Source organism: Serinus canaria, chromosome 1 (assembly GCF_022539315.1).
Source record: "Serinus canaria isolate serCan28SL12 chromosome 1, serCan2020, whole genome shotgun sequence".
Taxonomy (NCBI): Eukaryota; Metazoa; Chordata; class Aves; order Passeriformes; family Fringillidae; genus Serinus; species Serinus canaria.
Window position 1 is genome coordinate 52,519,456 of NC_066313.1, and position 24,195 is coordinate 52,543,650.

Sequence of the window (24,195 nt, forward strand, 5' to 3'; positions counted from 1 at the left end):
GCTGTAGCCCTTCAGAAGGTACGTATGGACCATCCTTAGACTTCTTACAGTGTTTAAAAACAGAGTTTGTTAAAGCATTTCTGGTTTAGGTGGGGTTTTTTTCAGCTGAGTGGCCCTCAAGCTCTGGCCTTGGGCAGTAAACTGGTGATGTTTCTATGCCCAGAAGGTCAACAGATGAACTCTGTAAGCAATTAAAATTACTGTTATTTTGTTGAATCAGGCACACCTTATAGTTCAAGAGCTCAATTTGAATGCTGTTATTCTGTGCTTAACAATCCCTACCTTCCTACAGAACAAGCTCAAATGAGGAATTCCAAGTGGTCATGGAGGTCGTACAGCTGTTGTAACAGGATCTCACATGTGTCGCACCAAGTGGTGTTTGCCAGTGCTCTGCTTGTCCCTCAGTGAAAGCATGGCCTGACAACATTCCCCCTTCTTGGCTGTGTCCTGGGCAGCAGTTTAGGGATGGGGAGCACAACTCCACACACAGCTCCTTTAAAAAATGTTTTATTTTATTAACTTAGCCTGTTGTGGCTAAACAATGCTTTTCTGTATTCAAACAATATTTTAAAGACAAAACACATGAAAGTTGAACCCTTTCTTAATAGAGAAAGGAAGATTCAGTCACTGTTTTGCTCCATTTGCCATTGTACTTGTTCTGAGTATAATGCCCAACCCTTTCTGGTCTGCCTGTAACCAGTGCTTTACCACTGCCTTTACAGCATGAACAGTGCATCTTGGCCAGTCAATAAAGAATGATTTGGGTTTTTTAATTAAACTCCTGTTTGTAATCCAGAAGGCTTCTTTGAGTGCAAGTCCTGCTCATTTATCTATCTGGGGAAAGCCAAAGCAGCACTATGATCCTTCAAACATCACTGTCAAAACACAGACAGGGAGGCAGCAACTGCCCAGCCAGGAGAGGGCTCCCACAGTTTAAGTGAATTTAGCGAGTGTTCTGTGGCAGCTGAACACTCCCCTGGCTTTGAGAAAAAAAGTCTTCCCTAGAGTGTTCTGCTGAGTTTTTACAAAAGCTAAATTTAGTTAATAATGCTCATTTATATTGCACAATGGAATATAAGTGGAAATTTATAGTGGAACAAGGAAAAAATCTGAAGAGGAAAATTTGAAAACCTGAAGAACTTTAAATTACTGCAACAGTGAGGTATAAAAATAACACCACATTCTTGCACCCATTCAGCCCTCATCTTGGGGCTGGGGAATTGGACACTGACCAGACTGGTCTATGGTTTTTATCATTAAAAATCCTAACAATTGCACCATCACAGAGAGGGGTTATTCAGACACTGTACTGGATGTACTGGCCATGTTCTCTGCAGTAGGAAGGATGACTTCTTTTAAGTCCTGCAGTAGCTCAATCTTGTGATCCAGTTGTTTTCTGTTTTCCAGAAGTTTCTGGATTTTTTCTTCTGTTCCTATTATGAAAAAAGGATGAAAAGCTTTATTATTAAGGAATAAAAATATTTTTATTATACATAAGTATTACTAATATAAAACACATTACATAAGCATTAACTCTGCAGAGCTACCACTTAACCTACAATAAAACCTTTGCCTTTCTGCAGCAGTGCCTGTAACTCACCACCCTGCACACCTGGTGTCTTCACAAAGAGCTGAATTCTGTGTCTGCTGAGAGTCTGGCTGGTCAGAGAAGACTCCTGCTCTGTGCTATGACCTCTGCCACCCATCTATAACAGAGCTAGTTTTGACATGAAATTTAAAACATCTCAGCATATGTAAAAATTACCAGTTTAGCTATTACTCCTCTGTGTTAACTGGCATATGAGTTTAAAGGTTTTGTTTCCAGAGCTTGTTTGTGTGAGACCTCCTCCAACAGTGATGTATTTAATTTAAATCTTTAAAGATACCATCTCTAAATTACACTCCTAAAGCAAATTTACAAGCCTAATGGATTTTAGCCAACAACAAAATTAAACCTAAAAACAGATGGTTCGGACAACTGCATTCAACAACTCACTTCTCAAAACCACAATTCAATAGCATTTATTCTCCTGCTTCTGGCAAAATCATTATTGACAGTATCCTGATGGGATTACCCAAGTTGTTTACCTTATTTGCAAAGCCCTGCTTGACTGCATTTCTGCTTCCCTCTGCTGCTTCCACTTCCCTAATGTTAAAGATTATTGAAGTCAGTGAGAGCTCAGTAAAGAACCTGGCCAGTATTCAAAGCATTACCTTAACCTTACAGGGTTAATTCCAAGTTTTAAATGAAGCACCTGCTTTGTTCAGTTAGCAAGACACACAGAGGTGTTGGTGACCTCTGAGCAGCAAGGCTGGTCTGTGAACAACAAATGACTTTGTCAGTATGAGAATGTTGAGAGTTCAGATGCTAGTAAGAAGAAGACATTTTGTACAAACTGAATGTATTTTCCTTATTTTGGTGGAGAAGATAGTGAAGAATGTCTCCAAAGTTCCAGGGAGAAGAGTGCAGAAATTCTCTCCAGCTGCTTACCCTGTGCCTTTCAAAATAAAAAAAGCCTTAACTGATTTGGAAAAAAAAAAAAAAAGAAAAAAAAAAAAAAAAGGAAATGAAAGCACTTTGGCCTTTTGCCTCCCTGCTGCTTCTTCCTCTGTAGTGAGAAAACAGAAAACACAGCCCCTGCTGCCTGTGGGTGGATGTGGAAGGTGATGGACATGTACATGTTTTTAAATACATTACCCAAAGTTGGGTGTGGCTGTTGAACACGGGCAGCCAGAGCACTGTTGGTGCCTGCTGCCCATGGGAAATTCTGGTAGCCTTCACTGAAGAGGGACCTGGTGCCCCAGCCTAGCTCTGACTGGAGAGAAGGAGATGCCCCTTCCCTCTGCACTCAGGTGACACGTACCTGAAGAAGTTTGACATATGCAGTGGAAACAGCGGAAAAAACCCTCTTAAGAGAGTATCTGGATATGAATTAAATATCAGAAATGAACAAAGCAGCTCATCTGGTTAGAACATGGTGCCAATAATGCCAATGGTTATGGGTTCAATCCCCATTATCCCCCTATGGGCCACTTAAGAGTTGGTCTCAGTGATCCTTGTGGGTCCCTTCCAACTCAGAACACTCTGTGAGCCTGTTGATTCAGCATCTGGGAGAGCTACAGATGGAACACACACAACTCAAGTTTCTCTCCTGTCAAAAGGATGTGGCAGAAATAGAAGGAGCCCAGAGAAAGATGTCAGTGCTGGGAATGACTGGCCTACAGAAATGCCTCCACAGGAAAGGAAGACAGGTAACAGATTGGGAACCTTCCACCTCATAGAGGAAATGAGCTGAAGGGAAAGAAAATGTATTTCTGTAAAATCAGGACTGGACTGAGGGACATGGACCTGGAATGACTGCCTCGAGTGCTATGGGGCTCTCAGTGAAGGAAATGCACAACAGTTTTAAAATTAAATCTCATGGCCTTTGTCTCCACAACCTTTATCTGAATTGCAGAATTTGCTGCTACAAACCCCCTGAAAACAAATGCTGTCAAGGAGCTCAAAAGCTTCTGGCCAGGCTGCTGACCAGCACAGAGGAGAGAGAATCTGATGGAGGCATCCTGCCCAAGCAGGATGCACAACAGAACTGAAAACAAAACTAAAAGAAGTCACTTTCCCTTAGAGGAGGGGAAAAGAACCTCCAACCTAGAAATCTGAAACTGCTGCTGAGGCAACAGCATATCCTGTGTGGAAGGTTTTACATGCAGTGGAGCTTGCAGTAAAGCTGCACACTGCAAAAGGAGTTGTGGATCCTTGTATATAAAAAGGGATTTTAAAAAGCCTTTTCACCAGTTACAGTTCAGAGTAGCCTTGCTGTGCTGGCATGTAAGTCTTTAGAACAGGATTTGCATGATGATTCAAGAAGTGACAAAAAGATTGAATTTAAAGCATGGCAGATGACCCAAAATCATCAGCTTGAAACACAGAATTTATAGCAGTCCTACTTTATGTAGTCCTTGACTTAGTATGTCACCACAAAGCTAGCTAGAGATTGTAAAAGATTATGGCAACAGTAACAATAAACAAAAAAAAGAAGAAAAAATAGCAGCTGGTAATTTGCTTTCCCCTCTACAGTTTCACTTGTAATTAGCATGGTTTTCATTTCTTTCTCACTGCTTCATTTTAAGAGCTCCTCTTGGATCAGTTGTGGAACCAACCTCATTATTATTGACCTTGAAATGAATGGGTCTCAGAAAAGAAGATTGTGTGGTACAGGAAGAATTGAGCTGCTTGAGTTGGGGATTTGGAGAGGGGACAGCTAGTACCCATGAGAATCACATGGTTGTGTGCAGGGAGGTGCCAATATCTAGAGATTTTCCTGTAAGCTGAGAAGAGGGTGAAATAATTGATGCAGCAGTGAAAGAAACAAGTGTGATCCAAGGTTGTGTCACATGAGGAATTCCGAGCAGAGATGTTTTAATGTCCTCAGATGAGGCAGTCGTGGAACCTTGTGTCAGACAACTGCAACACTGAACACTCCAACTGCTGAAAAAGGAATTTAAGTGCAAGAAATGGGAGACTGAAGGGAGGAGCCTGGCTTTTTCAGCCAAGTGAAGGGGAAACAGCAGATATCATCTTCACATACTGAACCTCAACGTTAGCTAATTAAAACCCTTTTCACCAGAATAAATTAAAGCAAAAGTTAGAACAACGGTTGGAAAGGGAAATGGGAAGCATGAGACTTGCCTGTCTAAAAACCAGCTTCAGCCTTGTTGCCTCAAACAGCTGAGAATCCAAGCCCCACAGTTTCCTTCTACACTAGTGCTCCCAAGTAACTGTTCCTGCCTTTGTTTGCATTTCACTCTGAGCATTCCCATCTTGTTTTTCAAAACAAAATTGCCCCCCAGACCAAGTGAGTTCTGCTGGCCTTTGGCTGCTGTGTTTCAGTGGAAAGCACTACTCTGACCAGCACTTATCAGCCAGCAGCAGAGCTGTAACACTGGCAAACTGCTGAAGGGAGGCTGTGGAGAAGGAACCCAAATAAGCTGCAGGAGAGCAGAGCTCCCGTGGGGTGGAGACCCTTTGGCCTTTTAAAGCTGTGGAACTGTGAGTGGCTCCCTCCTTCAGGTCAGCCAGCCCCATCTGATATGCTGTATTTCTAAAGATTCAGCTAGCTATAGCTTTTCAACTGTTTATATAACACTGAGAAAAAAAGTTCCTTGGAATTTTCATTTAAAATGATTGTTCTATCAAAATTCTCATTAGAATAACTTCACTGCCAAATCCCAGACCAGCTGCTCCTCTGAAAGTTTTTCTGCACATACCTGAATAAATATTTGTCAATATATTTTCAAAGAGTCCACAGTCAAACAGTGCCATCACTGTCTCTTCATACTCTGGGGAAAGAGATAATTTGATGTAATACTACTGAGTAAAGGTTCACAGAGCTCTACATTAGAAGCACCACAAAACAGTAATTACTTTTTTTCCATCATACTGACTGCTCAAGGTTTTAAGATCTCTGCCTTCTCATATAATCTATATTGAGAAAAAAGGATCAAGTTGTCAATTCTTTCTTTTTAGTTTCATACAGAAGATGATTCCTTTAGTGTTTGCACCACATGAACAGTGCATTTAAAGAAGAGCAATGTACTTAAGTCATATTTCTTCAGTGTGCCAGGACTGTGTGATGGCAGAGCTGACTGTACCAACTCCTCCTGACACATCAGGTGAGGGGCTGAGCTATCCCTGTTTGCTGTTAAGAAATATCCAAGGATTACACCTCAATTTCATACCCGAGGCTTCTGCTGAAGCAAAATACAAAACACTCGCAGAGTTCAACTGGCACACAAGCTGCTCACGAAGGAAGACTTTCCAGGTGGGACATTTCACTTTCTGTGCATGTGCTTCAGTTACTTTGCATAAAATAGCCTTCTTCATGCAAAAGTATTACTCCTAACTTTGCAAAACTGGGAGGGCAATTGGAGAGAAAAGTTCAAAATTTTCTTTAACTGCATTGTGGACAAAGCAATATTAGATTGGAATTCTTTAAAAACAAAGTATCACATGAGAAACCCATGAAAACCCCAAACAGACACTAACAGCTGACAGTATACTTGCAACAAATCATCCAAAGCCTTAAAATGAACATACTTAGGGATTTTCACTCAGAAGAGAGGGCTGATATTAACAGACAGCTGGTACCTCTGTGAAGCTGCAAGAGCAACAGAGACTTATGACCTAAATAAAACCTGGCTCTCTTCAGGACCTCTCTGTTCCCCAGTTCCTGGGAGGAGAGGCTGGACTGAACCTTCCTATGCTTATGCCAACATGTAAAAGGTGGCTTCAAAAATCCAAGTCAGAAGGTCTCACTAGAGATGCTGAGTTGGCAGCTCCTATGTAATTTTGAGAAATAAGTTTCTTGGAACTTTCACTGTAAGTGGTCATTCAAAAGGGGAGGTAATTTTCAACCTCCTGCACAGCTGCAGAAATAAGGACTGAGTCATTTAGCACCATGCTATTCTCAGGAAGGTGGCCCAGGGCCAGGTGCCTGGGATTCAGATCTACACCTCTACTCTGACAGCAGAGTCCCTGCTATGGGTCCCCTTGAAACATACCTGTTTCTGAAGTGTTGTCATCCATCAGTTTTTCCTGAGCCAGATGAAGTGTGTCCAGCATTTCTTCAAATATGTCATCCAGAAGCCCAGCTTGTTTGCACTTCCTAACAAAGTCTATCTGAACTGTTAAAACACAAAAGCATTCTCATACAGAAGTGATCTGTGAAGTGAGCTTTGCTACCCCTCTTCAGAAACTAAAATTTAAGCCAAAGCCCTCCCACCAGTAACAAATAGTTTTGCAGATCTCTGGCTCCTCCAGCCACCCAGGCAGCCCTTTTCAGTAGGAACAAAAAGCAGCCAGGCAAACATAAGTGCTGCGCTGGGTGTAAAATTCCCTAAGCTCTAGATTTGGCTTCACTCATCACAAGCAAACAGCTCCACAGCTCTAAATGTTCCATTCCTAAAGCTCATGATACCCCCTAGTGATTTGACTTGCTTGCAGTTTCACCAATCCTTAGGACCACACCATGGACTGAGCAGGCTAAAGCCAGAAAACAGTGCAATAAATGAATCAGGATTAGATTTGGTAAAAATTGAGGATACTTTTACTCCAAGTGATCCAGGCAACTAAACTTTTTTATTACAGCCCATTTTATATACCTACTTTGTCAGATTTGGATTGATAGAGAAATAAGCATTTTTTCTTTATCTCCGAGCAGCAGGTCAGCGACAAGTTTTAGTAAGATCGATGCAATGGGCTGTTCAAAAGCAAAGAGCCACTAGATGGCTCACAAAAGTCTGCCAGTCTCTGTTAAAAACAATGTCACATTTTACTGGAGACATTTGTGAGGAAAGAAATGCCTTCTCACTTACACAAGATGCTCCAAGAGTATTCCAGGATTCTTTATAAGTTTCCTGTTCTTTACAGAGGTAATGAAATTCAGAAAAGACCACTAGGCAGCCACTTGCAATACCATGCCCATACATTAAGCATATCCATAATGAGGTGAACAATCACCACTAGCACATTGCAAACTTCCAAGTGCTAGCAGAATCCCAACAAGCAACTGCAGCAGGAGCTTCAGGGTAACATGAAAACTGCAGCACTGAAGGATAGCTCCTGTGATCCATCTCACTGTTGTAACACCGTATGTATGCAGTGAAAGCCTATATTGTGTTAAGCACCCTGTGTACACCCAGGCTTCCAAAGGCAAGATGTGCTGTCCCCTCCTCAGAGCACCTCCTCTGTTGATGCCTTCCAGGGTTCCCATTCCAGATTTAACTGTTCTGATACAGAGGAGCAGCATCAGGCAGAGGCACCCCTGTCTGCAAGAGACAGAACTGAGCACAGCAGCCAGCCAGAGTGAGGCATTCCCATCTGAATCAACAGCTCACATCACACAGCAAGTCTCACCACAGGCATTTGTTTGCTGCAGTTACTCTGCAAATCAGACTTCTGCTGCCACACCAGAGCACAGAGAGCCACATATCTCAGGAGAATCATAAAAATACATTTGCAGCACAGAATTTGCTACCAGCCATCTCCAAGCTCTGCACTTGAACATAACAGATCACAGTACCTCCTAGTTGCTCCATAAAGTTGTTACCAAATGTCCAAAATATCAGAATAAGGCTCCTTAAGACTGAAGTTAAAGAGAGCATCCTTTCATCAGGCCCAAGGTCCTGCAGGGAATACCGCTAACCTTACATGGACACCGTGGTTCCACGTTAAGTGTGTTGCTTATATACACTCCCTACATACATATTACAATTTATCCATTATCATAAATCCCACCCCAGGTTCCCAGATAATAGGTCCTTTGTTCCATCTATCACTGCATTCTTGAGCCATATATCTTCTTCTTGTCTTCCCACTGTCCTTCCTGGAGGAGCAGTGTTTGCATGCCTTGTTTCTCTGCTAAGTTTCACAGACACAGTAAAAACTGAATTAACCCTTCTGGTATCAAAGTGAGTCTCACCTTTATGCCTGTTGTTTTTTCTTTTTAGTATTTGTAAACTGTTTTCTTCTGCTGTCTCTTCTGTACTCTGTAAGAAAATCAAAACAATGTATTTTTACATCATGCTGACATTTACTGCTGCTGTCATTATCATTCTTGTGTCTTAGCAGAAAGATAAAAAGCAGTCCACATGTCTGTGAGTACAGTCAGCTTCTCTGAATGGCTAACAACATTCCTCTGCAGACATTCTATTTTACAAATGGAAGCAAAAACTGCTTCAAAGCAAAAATGCTTTAAGAAAAGCCAAACACCTGGGACACCACCTTCCTTAACTACTGCATTTGCAAATAGCAGAGAAGTTAACAAATGCCTACTGGGAACTGCCAAGGCTCTTTCTGAACACTGTCAGAGTACTTTGATAAGGAAGTCCTTTGCTGTAGCAGGTGTGGGTCCCCTGTTTTAGTATGTCTGAAATTCAGAATTACCATTTCTTCTGTGATGGTGGGAGGTGTCAATGTACGTCTTCTTTTCTTATTAGCTGCATCTAGGAATCAAGAAACAACAAACTAACAAAAGTGACAACCTCAGACTCACCATAACACATCATTTAAATTCCTTCTTTTCCCAAAAAGCTAAGGAAGTAAAGCCCTTTGAGTGGCAAGGCAGAAAAATGTTTCAGCTTCCCCAAAAACCTGTCATTTCAGCAAAATTCACACTGTTTCCATTAAGGAAAATTGCAAGCATCAACCAACCATTAGGAAAAAAAGCAAATCATTATAGAATTAGGATATCACTTAACCTTTTCAACTCAGTAGATTTTTAATTGTGGCAGAGTGAACTTATTCCTCCTGGCAGCAGCACCACCTCTAGGTGGTAAAAAACTGGTTACTTTTTCAAACAATTCTTATGTACGTTAATACACCTCAAAACTAAGACTACATAAAGAATTACTTAGGTGTGTCAAAGACATACAGATGGCATTAGTGTTTTCATCAACATAAGGACCCTCCCAGAGAACTTCCATAAGCCATTTGACTTGTCAGTTTAATATCATTTATGCTACAAAGTGTTTGTAGTGATGTGGTACGAGATCTCTGAAAAATTATCTCTGCTTTCACTGCATCCTTTCCATCAACATGCACCAAACTCTTGCCAAGATCACAACTAGCAGCTTTTGGAAACTGCTACAGTATCACAAGCAAAGAAGGATAGCTCTGGCAAGGAAGACATGGCAAGAGCAGAGAAAGGCAGAGAAGAGTGCAACCACCCACCAAAACCTGAATGTTTGGTGTACAGTGGTGTTTGGTATACAGTGGGGTTATACCTCCCCTTCTCTGTTTAATTCCAGAACCTCTGGGCAGTACTTAGTAAGGCCCTTCCTGTTAGAAATCATCCTATCAAGAGGAATGAGGAGGCACTGCTGTACACGCAAGCTGTGGAACCAAGTTTGGGCTTTGGGTGCTGTACATTTGCATTTCTCATGGGCTGAAAGGAAACTGGTCTCTCACTTCATCCAAACCAAACGTGTAAGGCCAACTTTGGGGCAGTGTGGGAGATACTGCTGTAGGTACAAGTGTTCCTTGCTGTCCAGCATGGTATTTTTGACACATGACGGGATTTTCTGAGCTCTCCCTGATATCTGCTGTAAGGATGCCTTATACAAGAGGAGCTTAGTCTGAAGAGCAGCCCAGCTCCTAATGCCCTGCACAGTGCTGACTGCTCTCCTGCATTTGTCAGCCTTTACTCTGTCCACATCCAACTCTTCCAATTAAACAGAGGTTGGAGCTTGTTTCCAAGTCCAAGCTGCTCTCACATCCATGCTACACAGAGCTGCAAAGGAGAGTTCTCGGCCCATAAGGCACCTTATCCCTTTCCAATCACACAGCAAAGCTCTGACATTCCAGCACAAGAATATTGTATGAACCAAGAATAAGGGGATCTTCCTTGACCCCCTTTTCTCCAAACTATGAAGCAGGAGACACTGGGCTTGGGGAACCAGGTGTCTTCTACTCAACTCTCCCACTTGCTCCCCACTTCCCAGCTACCCTCAGAGGTAGAGAAACTCATTCAGGAGGCAGGGTAGACACTGCTAGCAGAATCCATTTATCCCTCATATACAGAAGGTCTCTAAATTAAGTGCCTGTGGAAGAGTTCCTCTAGGAGAAAACTCTCCTCCCAGGGAACAACGCATATGCAGCATTTGAAGACACAAAACCCATCCAGGATCTAAAGGGGGCTACAAGAAAGCCAGAAAATTGTACCAAAACATGTAGTGACAGGACAAAGGGAGATGGCTTCCGACTGAAAGACAGCAGGCTTAGGTTAGATATAAAGAAATGCCATACTGTGAGGATAGTGACACTCTAGAACAGTTTGTCCAGAGAAGTTATGGATGCCCTGTCTCTGGAAATGTTCAAGGCCAGGCTGGATGGGGCTTTGAGAACCTGGTCTAGTGGAAGGAGTGCCTGCCCAAGGCAAGCAGTCTGGAACTACATAATCTTCAAAGTTCCTTCCAACCCAAATCATTCTGTGATTCAACCTTGTAAGACTTAAGTGCTCCTGATGAACAAGGTCTAGAGGGCTGGACCTAATGCCTGAATATTATCTGGTACTGGAAACAAAGCAATCCTGGGCCTGACCAGTACTTGCACCTGGGACCCTGGGCAGCCCAACAGACACTGACAACCATTAGACCACAGAAATCAAAATAACTTTGAAAAGGGAAGAAAGGTCAGGATTCAAAACTATGGAAAAGTAAAAAGCAAAGCTACTAAGTAAACTAAGAGGATGCCTTTGGTTAGTGAAGCACAGCAATTTCAGACACTAAACACACTGTATGTCTGGCTAAGAAGTGAGCCGGGGGGGTTAGAAATTAATTTAGGGTAGAAATTAATTTTGGAGTTAGGATAGCTGTTTTAGATGATGTATGTTGCTTAACCTGCTCAGCTTGTAACTTGCTGTGCTTGCAAAGGCCTGCGAACAGGGAAAAAGGAGCGCAGGGATCCTGATAAGAAGAGCTCATTACCCGTAAGAAGGTAAAGGAATGTGAGGCCTGCTGGAGATAAGAGAGGCTCCTCAGAGCCTGCAGCTAGCTTCAGAGACATCCCACATGTGCCCAGCACTGAATAAATACATACCTACCTTATGACTTTTACAAGTTGTGGAGTCTTTCTGCAAAGCCCCAGCCCTCATGAATAAAAGCTTAAATAATAATCACCTAACCCATCTCTTAAGTGTCATCAGGGGGGAGCAAGACTCTGTCAAGAAGACTGGCCAAAATTTGCTAGACTTTGGTGGGAGCACACCACTGTCAGCAGTCAGCACAAGTGCTTACAATTCAATTGAGTTCAAATTCAAAGTGAAGGCCAGTTTAGAAGCCACTTCACTGTGAGCAGAATTCCCTGCAGTAGGCTAACAAGGTCCAGCTTTGGTTGGAATTTCCAAATACCTCTGAATCAGGAAGGGCCAGGACTGCCAAATGAAGCTGCATTTCTGCAGCACAGAAAGCAATCCTTAAACAGGGATTGTACAATCCTTTTGTTACACTTAAAAAGCTCTTTGGGATCCTTCAGAATGAAAGGCCCTATTTTAAAAACTACTGCAGTGAATACAGAAGATGCAAATGGGAATGTCTGCATAACCACAGATAAAATCCCAAGGTGACCTCTCCTGTAACAGCCTTTTCCTTGCTAATCTAGTGCAAACTTGTGTGTGGCTCTCCTGTCTTACATAGATTTTACAAGCTGCTTGGGCCCACTTGCCCAAAAAACAGTAAGAATGATTCCATTAAGGATTGGGTCCATTGTGGTTTAAGTCAGTTTTCAAGGAGATTTGGGTAGGATTAAATTTTAAATTTTCCCACTTCAAAAAAACCTTGATTTTTGTGCATACATGTGGATCTTAACCAAACCACTCTTACAAGATTAAAAATCCATCACTTGATATGAAGGTGGTAATATTTATCTTGTTATTATGAATTACTGATTGTAAGATGACAAACTTTTAAAACAAATGAAATCAATGAAGTCATTAAAGAAACTCACCATGGCGATTGGTCCTATTCCCTGGGTCATGTTTTGGGCAGAACACTCTAAAATTTAAGTTCAATTTTGAGAAAAAGAGAAGAAGTATTAATAAATATGCAAACAGAGTTATGTTAACCTATTTGAACAGGTATTTCCCCTCTTTCCACCGAACATAAACTGAAAGACAGTTCAAAAAAACCCAGGATTTTTGTTTAGCATTACCCACCTCAAGAATCACCTGCTTTAAAGTCCCGTGCATGCACAACCTTGTATCTGTACTCCTAGAGCCACAGTGGAGTCTCAGCACTGAAGCTCTGAATGATCAGCTCCATCAGCCCACCCTGTCTGGGCCTGCCCACTGCTCAGGCCCTGAGTAAGACACATTTCATGTGTGTGGCAGTCACTGTGTCAGAGACACTGAAATGAGATTAACGCTCCCAAGGTGAAACGCCACAGTCCTGACACTGCTCCATCACAGCAGCTCTGCCCCACATGGGCCAGGAGCCTCCTCAGACACATCTGCCCAGCATCACCTTCCATTCCTTAGCCCTGCAGGGCTGGCAGCACCACATGGCATCACCACGCACTCACTCGCCTGGAGATCTCTGTGCCCCTCCCTCCTGCTGCCCTGTGCTCATGGAATGGCCCCCAAATCCTGAGTATGTGGGGCAACCCTGTGTGAGATCCAGTAGCTTAAAGCTGCTCAGTCCATTTGTTACTTAAAGACTTCAGGAATACATGAAATGGGAATGTTTTCAGTGGTTCTAGGAGAGCAATGTGAATTCCTTGGAAGAGGCAAAATTAAACAAATTTATCTGAAAATATTCCTTATCTTTTGGATACAATAATGTGCAGAGAACACGAACCAACTTTTACAACATGCCTTTCTTAGAGAAGGATCCCAACTCACTTCTCAAGTAAAAATGCCTTGTCAGGAGCACAGCTTTAGTTTATCTCTTCCTTACAAATCTACTTGCCAAGACTGATGCAATTTTTAAAGGGAACTGCATTTACTAGAGCATTTTCTAATTATTGTCATTCTTTTAACAAAAACAAAAGCACTGGCCTTAGAAATGCAGACTGTTGGCTTGATGAGGAACTTATTTGCATGAAATGCATCTTGAAGCACAACAAATCAGATTTAGGTATGCCTAACAATGTAATCAGAAAGGTATATACAGGACACACCTTATTTACCTCTCTGAATTTCTAATACTGCCCTTTGGAGAATGGTTTTTATTCTTCCCCTCCCTTTAGTTCTAGTCTTTCACAGTTAAAAACAACCCATCCTAAGCACAAGAACATCTTACAAAGTACAGACAGTATATTTTACTACTCAGGCCACTTTATTTGGAAGCACTCCTCTACTATCATTTTTGCAAGATAGCAGTCCAAATTGCACTGATTTCTCTACCTCTGCTCTTACTGGCCACTTCCACAGCATCACATGCTTTCTCTTTTTATTCTGCTCCATTTGTTTTGATGATCACTACCCATCATCACAACGATGGCAACTCAGAATTTAAAGCCACCAGCTCTGCCTCTCTCAAAGGAATTCTTCTTTTCAGTATGTTATATTTCACCATGAAAATGTGCAGGGGCTGTCAATCCACATCCACTGTTTTTCAAGTGTACTCTCCAATAATTTCAGCTAGCTACAATTTTTGTGCTTTATTTACATCACTGCTACTGTGCAAAAGTCTTTAGGTTCAAATCCTTGAAAGCTGTCCTAGTATCCTTCTCTAATCCAGTCCTTTCCCAGCTTCTCAATACAGGTTGCTATAGCCTAGTTTCCTAGGCTATCAGTGTCCCACAGTGACTTACAACAAGACATTTTTAAGGGTCCCTCTTACAAACCTCCAAGGTCACCAGCTCCAAAATGCCACCAAACCAAACTGTATACGCAAGCACTATGTATCTACACTGCTATACCAGTTTGTATCTAGACTGCTGTCAGTCTCACTTGTTTTTCAACATCTTGAGTTCAGTCTTCTTGAGCCTGAGTTATCCTTTCTAAAGCTATAAGATGAAAGCCATTTATACTATGATCATAGAAAGTTTCCATCTTCCCAGTTACACTCTTTCATGAGCTTTGAAGATTCACAAAGATTTTACAGTTCCCATCCTCCCTACACAGCTGGGCTTACAGCCTTGCACAGATGCATTCATTTTAGACAGAGTGCTGTGAACCAATCAGGAGTGCAAGTCACTTGACACAAAAGGACCCATCTTCCACTGCTACCAAGGACTGCACTAGTCTACCCCTTTCTGAAACAAGTAGCAATTAGGTGATCCACAAGTTAATCTAACACGACCTGTGACTTCTCTGGCCTTGCACAGAAATGAGCATCAGGGCTTTTATGCAGCTTAGACTTTACTTCAGCATTTCAAAAGGTCCCTGAAGCCCCAATTTTTCAACTCCTTCATCTGCATCCTCCAAACAATTTGTTTCATCTGTCAATGGCAATGCAGGCAGCCCAAAGGTAGTGGACACCAGGACTAGCATGATCAGAACAGAAAATTGACTTAGCATGCACTCAATCATGTTATTGCTAGCAACATACTTGACATACAAGGCCTTCCCATACAAGGTGGGAAACAAAGTTCTTCGCTAGCATGGGAAGGGAAAATTACCTGAATTGGACTAAAGTGAGCAGACCTAGAAGTGCTATAACCTGCTATGTGCTCAGACCATGTTTACTGGCACTTCTGAACCAACAAAAAATTTAGAATCTGAGTGAGATTAATAAAAGTCTTTATTCTTGAAGACTAGCTAAGAGTCAGTAAAGACTGACTTTCTCAGTTTTTGCCTTGTTATCTTTCAGTGATGTTACAGGCTCAAGCACTAAACAGATTCCCTCCCACTGCAGTAAAGTTTTCCTGTGAAACAAAAACATTTCTCCCACAGTTTGCAAACAGAGGATCAAGCACCGCTTTAGGAGAGGGGAACTTATTTCCTTCCTAAAAACCCTTTAAGCCCCACCCAATGAAGTCCCTCTTGCTGACACCCCAGAGGCTGGCAGTGACAGTGGGAGGACACTGGGTGAGGTACCTGTAGATGCCCTTGACCTCGTCGGTCTCCACGGCTGCGTCATCGCAGAGCGCACAGAAGAAGTGGTAGCTCCTGCGGCACGTGCGCTTCTCGCAGCCCACTGTGGCCCCCTTCTTGTGGCAGAAGTTGCACGCCTGCAACAGGAGGGGGTTCACCAGGTAAATGTCACAGGCAGCTACTCCAAATCCTGCCAGACAGGGCAAATGCCGTTCACTGTGGGAAAATCCAGTATTCCAAATCCAGTATTCCATTGCAAGTCACCTCTGTGTAATTCATCAGTCAAATTCACTCCTGCAAATGCCTACCCTGGTCATTACTGCAGCCACCTTTTTGCTATCTTACCTCTATTTCATACTGATAAATTTGTAAAATGTGGCAAAGAGCCACGTGAAGGCACTGAGCAATTTTCCCAAGTTATTTCAACATTAATTTGTGTTAATGTTTGTATTTATGTTTTCTAGGCTAACTTCATAATGAAAAGAGTTCCTCCCAGGACATGGGGGAGGAGGGCAGCTGAAGACAAAGGCAATTAAAACCCCCCTTATTTAAATCATCATATTTCTGCTAAACTCAGAATGTGCTCCCCTTTACAATTGTGGATTCCATTATTTTGTTTCAGACGCTGGCTTAGGTCTTTACCAAAGCCTTGGGAAACTTCAGCTAAGGACATAAAGGCCAGGAAAAAATCCACCTGCATTTTAATACAGAATGAACTAAATTCCACCAAACCAAATGTTAAATCAATGACTCTAATGCTGAAACCTGTAGTTTCCCTAATCTTAATAGATCAGAAGGATCAGCTATTTGAATGGGGTTTTTTAAAGCACAGAACAGGCCAGACAACCTTTGACAGTATGAGACAGGACTAACTGCAGACTCAGAAACATTTCCTTACCAGCCGCTTTCCTCTCCTGAGCTCCTTTAACACTGATGACACATCAAACCTTATTTCCAGATTTTCTGGGTTCTGATCTTCAGATTCCACAAATCCTGAGGAAAATAACTAAAGACAAAAGAGATAGTTTTAAGAAATAAGAATGACTCAGTCACCAGTGCTGAAAAGAGACAAGGAGTACATCTTTTCTTCTTGCACTTGCCCTATCTAAGAAGGCTGATTTTTCTCTGTGTTAACAAGAGGTTTCACCTACACTGAACAAGGAGCTAAGCTTAAACATTTCTGCAGTCAAAAGAAGTTCCTCCTTCCACACAGGAGATTTCACATAATCTGAAGGCAAACTAAGAAAAGATAATAAGGTGAGAAAGTTAATTTATTAAAAACATGAACAAAGAAAATGTGAAATTCCAGGGTGCCCAGAGTAAGGATGAGAGGATCTTCAGGCAAGAGACCTCCACATCTTAGATATCTTATTATGTGCTCAGCTGTTCAGACCTACAGCTGGATGCAACATTTCTCTGTAATAAGATTTCCATACAGCTCAACGCTGACAACAGCTGACTGCAGGAAAAAACCAGAAACATTATACACATCCTAGGAGAAACCCACTAAAAATGCACACATGGACACTCAGGCCACTTTAATTCCCATAGAACTGCTGAGCCATGACAGTGAATGAGGAAGGGGAAGTTCTTGCAAATATTTCCTAAGCATTACATGTAGCTAAGTCCAAACAAAAGGGAGCTACCCTTTCATCAACTAGCAGGCACAGTCTGTCTGCTCAGAAGGTGATAGCTGACTGCAAAAAAACCCGAACAGTACAAACAAGCCTAAGGCAGAGAAATGAGTAAAGTCGTGGGGAGGAGAAAGAAAGCAGAAAAAAGAAAAAACAGAGAGAGGGAGAGAGAGAGAAGTTTTAACATTGGAGAAACTTTAAAGCCATAATAAAACTTGTTTCAAACAAAACATTCAAGTGCCATAAAACAATGCTGTTGTGAAACATTCTGATAAAAAATAACCAACCAAAAAAGAAATCAGAAAAATAAAGATGTAGACATAACAATTGTGAGAATAAGAAGGCCGGGACAGTGACAGCCAGAAATTTGCTCTAGCAGCAATCTCCTGCATTAAATGGCCCTCAGCTATATTCTCCCTCTGCTGAAGGGAGAATACAGCAGCTGTAATTGATTCTGCACTCCAAGAACCAGCTCCACCAACATTCCAGAATACAGGGGAGGCAAGAAGAGAAGAAGGATCACAACACACTTAAGAGATTCACAGATATTTTTATGTAATCAGCTTCTGGTATTTTTATTCCTTATTTTAAATAAGGGACACACTGGAAAGTTTTTTAACCATTAAGTGATATGGATGTTTTCCTGCAAAGGTTTAAGTATACAACTTTGTGTGGTCTGAGAATCCTCATCCAAGAGGATGAGTCTCAACACTGCCTCAGGAAGACCTATTTCTGTTGCTAGACCATATGTAGTCTTTGTGGTGTTTTCATGTGGGTCTGGGACCACTGCTCAGCAACAGACACACATTAAAACACCACAAATTAACAGCTCCAGCTTTGCAGACACATCCTCTCCTGCTCCAAAATCCTGGCCAAGCACTGTTGCTTTTTAAGATTTTCAGTCTAATATAAAGTTGCTAGTTTGAGAAACCAGCTTTTCAATCCAGACATCATTGCACAACCAAAAACAGATAAGCAGTGGAAACCTCCCTCTTATCCCTTCTCCACTTCTCTTCAGTACTGACCAGCTAAAGACACTCACCAGACAATCCTGATGAGCTGCAATATTTCTCTCTGTGGCGATATACATCACAGAGCCAGCCTCCCCTTCTGAACAAAACGCACATGTTGTTCTCACCATCTTCGCCATTATCCAGAAAGCACCTAGAGCAGGAAAACTGGGACAAAACACAAAGCAATTGACAACTTCCACAGGCCAAGCAGGACAGAGGAAAGCAGAGCCTGCCAACACCTGCCCTCTAACTGCTCCTTCACCTACATCCCCTGACCCTGGGTGCTTTGCTCCTCCAGTAACAACTACCAGTAGAACAGGAAAAGCCTGCACTTGGCACAGCAGCGGGATGGAAACCAGATCCCAGGAGCTCCAGCAATTAGAGCGGGAGAAAGAGTGGTTTATCTCCTCTTGGAAAGTCACTAACAAGTCATAAGGGGTAATACAAGAGTTTTCAAGCTTGCTTGAAATATCTGCTCCAAAAACAGATCCAAGAGCAGCCTGGCAAGTCATGCTCTAAGGTATGAAACTCCTTTTATTTGGAGGAGGGCAATCACTCATAGTGTTTTCTTAACCTACTGCTGCCAGGTGTGGGTCTGTGTGTCAACAAAGGACAGAAAAACAGCTGTCCCCAAGCTTCACCAGTGCCTTCTGGGACTTCACAGAAAACAAGGAAGAAATACTAATTTATTGCTGTAAGAAGGATGCAGCAAAGGATGCAGCAAAGAAGGATGCAGCAAAGTAGTGTGGAGAGGTCTACAAGAAAATTGGGGAACAAGAAAAAATCTTAAGTGAGAGATTCAAACATTCTCTCTCAACAAGGCGAAATACTAACAGGAGTGATAGAATTTTCCCTGAGCCCTGGGAATTGTCCCACGGACACTTGTTATCTTTTCTTGGCCATATCCACTCAAGTCTTAACAGTTCTTCACATAGTCTTTCTCCATCAGCCGCAAAATTCTGAGGCCACCTACATACTTCACAAAAGCAGTCTAAGTGTTTCTGGACAAGCCTTTACACATCCCTCACCAGCAGGTGAGAGCATCAACCCACAAAATTTGCAGCAGAAATTTTACTTTGTCTGTATTTTTTGTGCAAGTCCACCACAGAAATCTTCAACAACTTCCCACTCCTACAAGGTGTGATACTCCAAACTATCCTCTGCTGGAGATGTCACCTCTGAGAGCACAAACTCCTGTACGACAAGGGGGAAGAAAAATCCGTGTTTACTTTCAAAAAATAGGAAGATATGAAATTAAATTATTCTAGTGTGAGGTAGTAAGGCCCAAGCACAAAACAGGCAGGAAATTTCATAATAAAAAAAATCCTGCAACCTTTTTCTGAGTTTCAACAGACAAACTGTTTTCATTGGCTCCCATTCCCCTTGCATAAAGCAGACTGGATAGCCCCACGTGAAAGCACCACTAGAAGAGAATTTTTTATGTTTTTTCCCCTTTGGCTCACACAATTTACTTGTAATCATAAGTCACTTTGCCTTTACAAACAGCTGGGAGTTTTTTCTCTCTGCCCTTCTATATCTTGTAAACAAGGCAGGGTAGAAACTGATTTCCAGTACCCATCTATACACTGACCATCATATCACTTTCAGAACCTGAGCAATCAATAAATACAATAGAAACAAACAGAAACACAAGGACATATTAGGACTAGAATAGAAAGAAACTCAAAAGAATGAGCTAGAGTTTGAATCGCCTAGAATACAGGAAAAGCTCTCTGCAGCAAACCAATACCTGGAGTCAATGCAGGCACATAATGCCTGCTCAGGCCCAGTCAGAGGATCCAGCTGTAGAAATTTTATAAGGAAGGGGCTAAACATGGACTTTACAATCTCTGGTGTTCTTACAGGCTCCAGAGAAATCCTGGTGCTGATGGAGGACAGAAGACATTTGATCATGATCAGCTATGGGCTTACTCCAGCACTTTTCTAGAAATCCTGAAGCAGTGGAAGCCCAGCTCTTGGCCATTCCTCTGTGCAGAAGCAGCCAGCCTGCACCTAGGGCCCTGTTTAGCCCTGTATCCTGTCCCCCCTGCGGTGGGTTGGCCCTGGCTGGATGCCAGGCACTCCCCTGAGCCACTCTATCACTCCTGTCCACCCTATCTCTCCCCCTTCTAGGAAGAGAAAATATAACAAAGGGTTCATGGGCTAAGGACAGGGAGAGATCCCTCACCCAATGCCATCACAGGCAAAGCAGACTCAGCTTGAGGATAATTAACTGAATTTATTACTAACAAAATCAAAGCAGGATAATAAGAAATAAAATAAATTTTAAAACCACTTTGCCCTCACCCCTCCCTTCTTTCCAAACTCTACCTCCATCCCCTAGGAGGCACCAGGAGATGGAGAATGGGAGTTATGGTCAGTCCATCACACATTGCTCCTGCCACACTCAAGGAGAGTCCTTCCCCTGCTCCAGTGTGGAGTCCCTCTCAATTGAGACAGTTCTCCACAAACATCTCTGTGAGTCCATCCCGAGAATAACAGTTCTGCATGAACTGCTCCAACGCAGGTCACTCTGCCATAAGGTGAAGTCCTTCAGGCACAAAATGCTCCAGTGTGGGTTCCCTCAAGGGTCACAAGTCCTACTGGGAAACCTGCTCCAGTGCCGGCTCTCTCTCCATGGGTCTGCAAGTCCCTGCCAGGAACCTGCTCCAGCATGCGCCTCCCACAGGGTCACAGCCTCTCTCAGGCACCCACCTCCTCCACAGGCTGTGGGTGGATCTCTAAATCCCCATGGACCACCCTGGGCTGCAGGGGACATACTGCATCACCATGGTCTGCACCAGGGGCTGCAGGGGAATCCCAGCTCTGGCACCTGAAGCACCTCCTGCCCTTCCTTCTCCACTGACCTTGGTGTCTGCAGAGTTGCTCCTTTCACATATTCCCACTCCACTCTTCTCTGCCCACAATTATATCTGCCCAGTAACTTTTTTTCTTTCCTTCTTAAATATGTTACTGCAGAGGTGTTACTATCATTCCTGCTGGGCTCAGCCTTGGGAGCAGAGGGTCAGTCCTGGAGCCGGTTGGCATTGGCTTTGCTGCACCGGGGGGAAGCTTCCAGCAGCTTTTCACAGAAAGCTCCCCTGTAGGCCCCCTGCGACCCAAACCTGGCCATGCAAACCCAACATACCCCCACAGGAGCCTGGGCTCTTCATGAGCTTTCTGCTACAGAGTACTACCAGGAAGAGGATATGGAGCTAAACGGGGCAATGGAGCTGCCTGGCCGCTCCTACGCAAGAAGGGAGAGGCTAAGGGCAGGTTTCCAGTTTCACAGTTTAGTTACATTTCATCTCAACAACGCCTTGCTTTTGCAGGGCTTAAGCCTGCCACTCAGGGATTCCAGTTGAAACACTGGGATCTGTCTGAAAAGGCAAGAAATCCTTGGTCCTTGCTCCACTCTTTCGGAAGCACTCATGACAGCATTGCTCTGTTACTATTTCTCCTGATGTCTCTTTTTAAAGCCAAGGAATCTGAAATTATTTCGCTCTTCTTTGCACAGAAACTGGTCTGCAGGTTTTTCCACGTCTGTCACTTCTATACTCTTCTGGCTACACTCGAAGAGAAGAGAAGCATACCACCTCCAAAAGGATGGGCTACCATTTACACTATAAAGCCACAACATCACTCTGTATTTTCCTTCTTTCCTTAATAATTCTCACTATTTCAATCACATTTTAGCCTGCTTCTGAGCGCAGAGCTGACACTTCCAGAGAACTACTGCAAGAAGCATAAAGCACTGAAAAAAGCACGAAGTCCAACAAGCAAGGGGGCCCACGGTGATCAGAGCAGACAAAACTGGGTGGAGGGCTGATGGTTTGTGCTGCCACAGGTCTGGAGAGGAACGTGAGGCAGCGTGGGAGCTGTTTGGCCTTGTTCTTTCCCTTGCTTGCCAGGAAATGTTCTGCACCAACTGCACCTCCAGGGTATTCTATACAATGTGACCACAAATAATGGAAGGTACAAAAGTACCCTGATTTGACCTAACTGGAGGGGGAGAATTCAAGGCACAAATCATAGGGACAGATCCACAGGTTTGTCCTCTTGCCTCTCCCAAAAGGGACACCTTTCAGTGAGAGTCACATACTCGTCTGTCGGTTGGGTTAAGTTAGGTAGGGAAAGACCTCTGAGATCATCAAGTCCAAACAGTGACCAACACCACCCTGTCAACCCCAGACCAGTATTACAGTTCCCCAGATCTCCCTCTTAAGTGGCATCAGATTAAGTAGAGAGGGCATCAGTGTCATGGTTGTTTCTCTGCCACATCCATAGTCTTCCACTTATCAACGCTGGATTTTCACCTGCTGTTTTATAGTCAATCCCTTGCTGTCCCAAAGTCCTTTTGCAACCCTTTGCTTCCACTGTTAACACCCCAGGGAACCCAGGGAGCCCAATTCAGCTGTAAGATCTGGGGGGCTTCTGCTGCCCTCTGCTCATGACAGGACAAATGACGCTGCAAAACAGAAGGCAGAGCAGCAGTTGAGAGAACAGTCATAGCCAGACACTCCTCGTGTTCGGGTGCCATTTCTTAGAAGGAGGGCTGCTGGTTTCGGTTCTTTATTTTTTCACAACAGGGACTCAAGGGAAGAAAATGGGAAAGGAAACAGAAAGTAAAAAAGGAGAAGAACAGTGCTGGCAAGAGCCCAGTGCTTGTACTACTTTCATATTGAGCAATCCTGCTGAAACATTACCAGTTAGTCTAAGTATTTGCTCTCCAGACCCAGTTCTAAAAGCATTCTTGTATGTAAATATCCATCTTTTACACAGGAGGAGGCTAAGGCACAGAATCTCTTAGTACATCCATAGTGGAGTAAGGAAAAGAACCCAAGTCCCCTGAATTCCAGCGCGCTATTGAAACCCAGTGCCCCAGCTCCAGCTCTGCACTCCTCTTTCTTCCAGCGCAGTGCAGGATTGGATCTACGGAAGTAGGAAGAAAGAAAGGAATCACACACCCGTTACCCCACACTCACTGTGTCCCTCATTTGTGCTTTGTGGGGAAAGAAGCACGGCTGGAGATTTCATAGCTAAACACGACTGACACGCACCTCCCCGTTTTCCCACGTCAGTACTGAACAAACACATCCAGATTTCGCAAGGAAGAAGGAGGAACAAATAAAGCTGTCTTTCTGATCACCTCTCACTTGAGAGCATCTCGTTCCAACCCCCCGCCGTGGACAGGGCACCCTTCGCTGGACTGGGCTGCTCAGAGCTCCATGCAGCCCGGCCCTGAACACCACCAGAGACCACATACCCACAGCTTTTCTGAGGAACCCGTGACGGTGCCTCACCAGTCCCACCAGCAAAGAACTTCTTTCTGATATCTCCCGGGCCCGCCGGGCCGCCCTCACGGAGGTCCCGGTGCCGCCTCACGGCGCCCCCGCCCAGCCCGAGCCCCGGCAGGGTCCACTCGCTGGCACTGCGGGGAGAGCGGGGCTGTGGGACCCCCGCTGAGGAGGCTGAGCACTCCCCCCGCCCCGCGCGCCCGCGGTGGTACTTACCGCCCGCTCGCCGCCCGGCTCGCGCGAGCCGTCACTCCCACCGCCGCCCCCTCCCCCGCCCTCAACTCTCCCGCGCGGAAGTGAGCGCGCCCGGCTGGGGCACGGAGCATGCGCGGTGGCGCCCGCCGACGCTCCGCCCTGCACACCTGCGCGGCGCTGATTGGCTACGGCGCTCGCGTGGCTGGCGGGAGGGCGCGCCGCTGAGGCGCCGGTCACATGATAAGGAAGGCGTCTCCGGAACACCGCGGGCGCGCCGGGATCACGGCCCAGTACCCGGGTTCGATACCCGTGCCCGGCACTGCCGCGGGCTGCCATTTCCCGAGGGCCTTTCACCGTGGGAAAGGCGATATCCTGCATCGCTCCCTAGCCCCGTGCTCTCTTTTCACAGAATCACAGAACTACTGTTCAACCTCAGCCTCCCCGGGTGCAGTTTCCCGTCACTTGTTGCCAGGGGGAAGACCCCGCGCTGGCTACGCCTTCGTTTCATGCAGTTCTATAGAGG

The 24,195-nt window shown here is 44.0% G+C and overlaps 1 protein-coding gene across 3 annotated transcripts; it reads right to left on the bottom strand.

Moving 5' to 3' along the window:
- Positions 1-491: 491 nt before the first annotated feature.
- PHF11 (PHD finger protein 11) lies at positions 492-23,790 on the bottom strand. 3 transcript variants are annotated; one of them, XM_050974029.1, is made up of 11 exons: positions 23,694-23,732; positions 19,256-19,374; positions 18,210-18,345; positions 16,432-16,539; positions 15,537-15,670; positions 12,503-12,549; positions 8,945-9,003; positions 8,481-8,547; positions 6,562-6,684; positions 5,269-5,340; positions 492-1,433 (listed from the first exon to the last, which is right to left on the bottom strand). In XM_050974029.1, exons 3-11 carry the CDS (start codon positions 18,315-18,317, stop codon positions 1,294-1,296), a joined length of 858 nt encoding a protein of 285 aa, XP_050829986.1. In that variant the 5' UTR covers positions 18,318-18,345; positions 19,256-19,374; positions 23,694-23,732; the 3' UTR covers positions 492-1,293. The 3 variants fall into 3 exon arrangements, with proteins under 3 accessions (XP_050829986.1, XP_050829984.1, XP_050829992.1); XM_050974027.1 differs by lacking the exon at positions 19,256-19,374 and having other exon boundaries at positions 23,694-23,790; XM_050974035.1 differs by lacking the exons at positions 492-1,433; positions 23,694-23,732 and adding an exon at positions 1,456-2,146.
- Positions 23,791-24,195: the final 405 nt, after the last annotated feature.

Excerpts from the sequence above, each read along its gene's own strand:
- PHF11 (XM_050974027.1), bottom strand. The coding sequence starts at position 18,317 with ATGGCGAAGATGGTGAGAACAACATGTGCGTTTTGTTCAGAAGGGGAG. Across the intron at positions 16,540-18,209 it reads CAGCTCATCAGGATTGTCTG|TTATTTTCCTCAGGATTTGT; the intron begins GTGAGTGTCTTT and ends TTTTGTCTTTAG. Across the intron at positions 12,550-15,536 it reads GAGGTCAAGGGCATCTACAG|AGTGTTCTGCCCAAAACATG; the intron begins GTACCTCACCCA and ends CTTAAATTTTAG.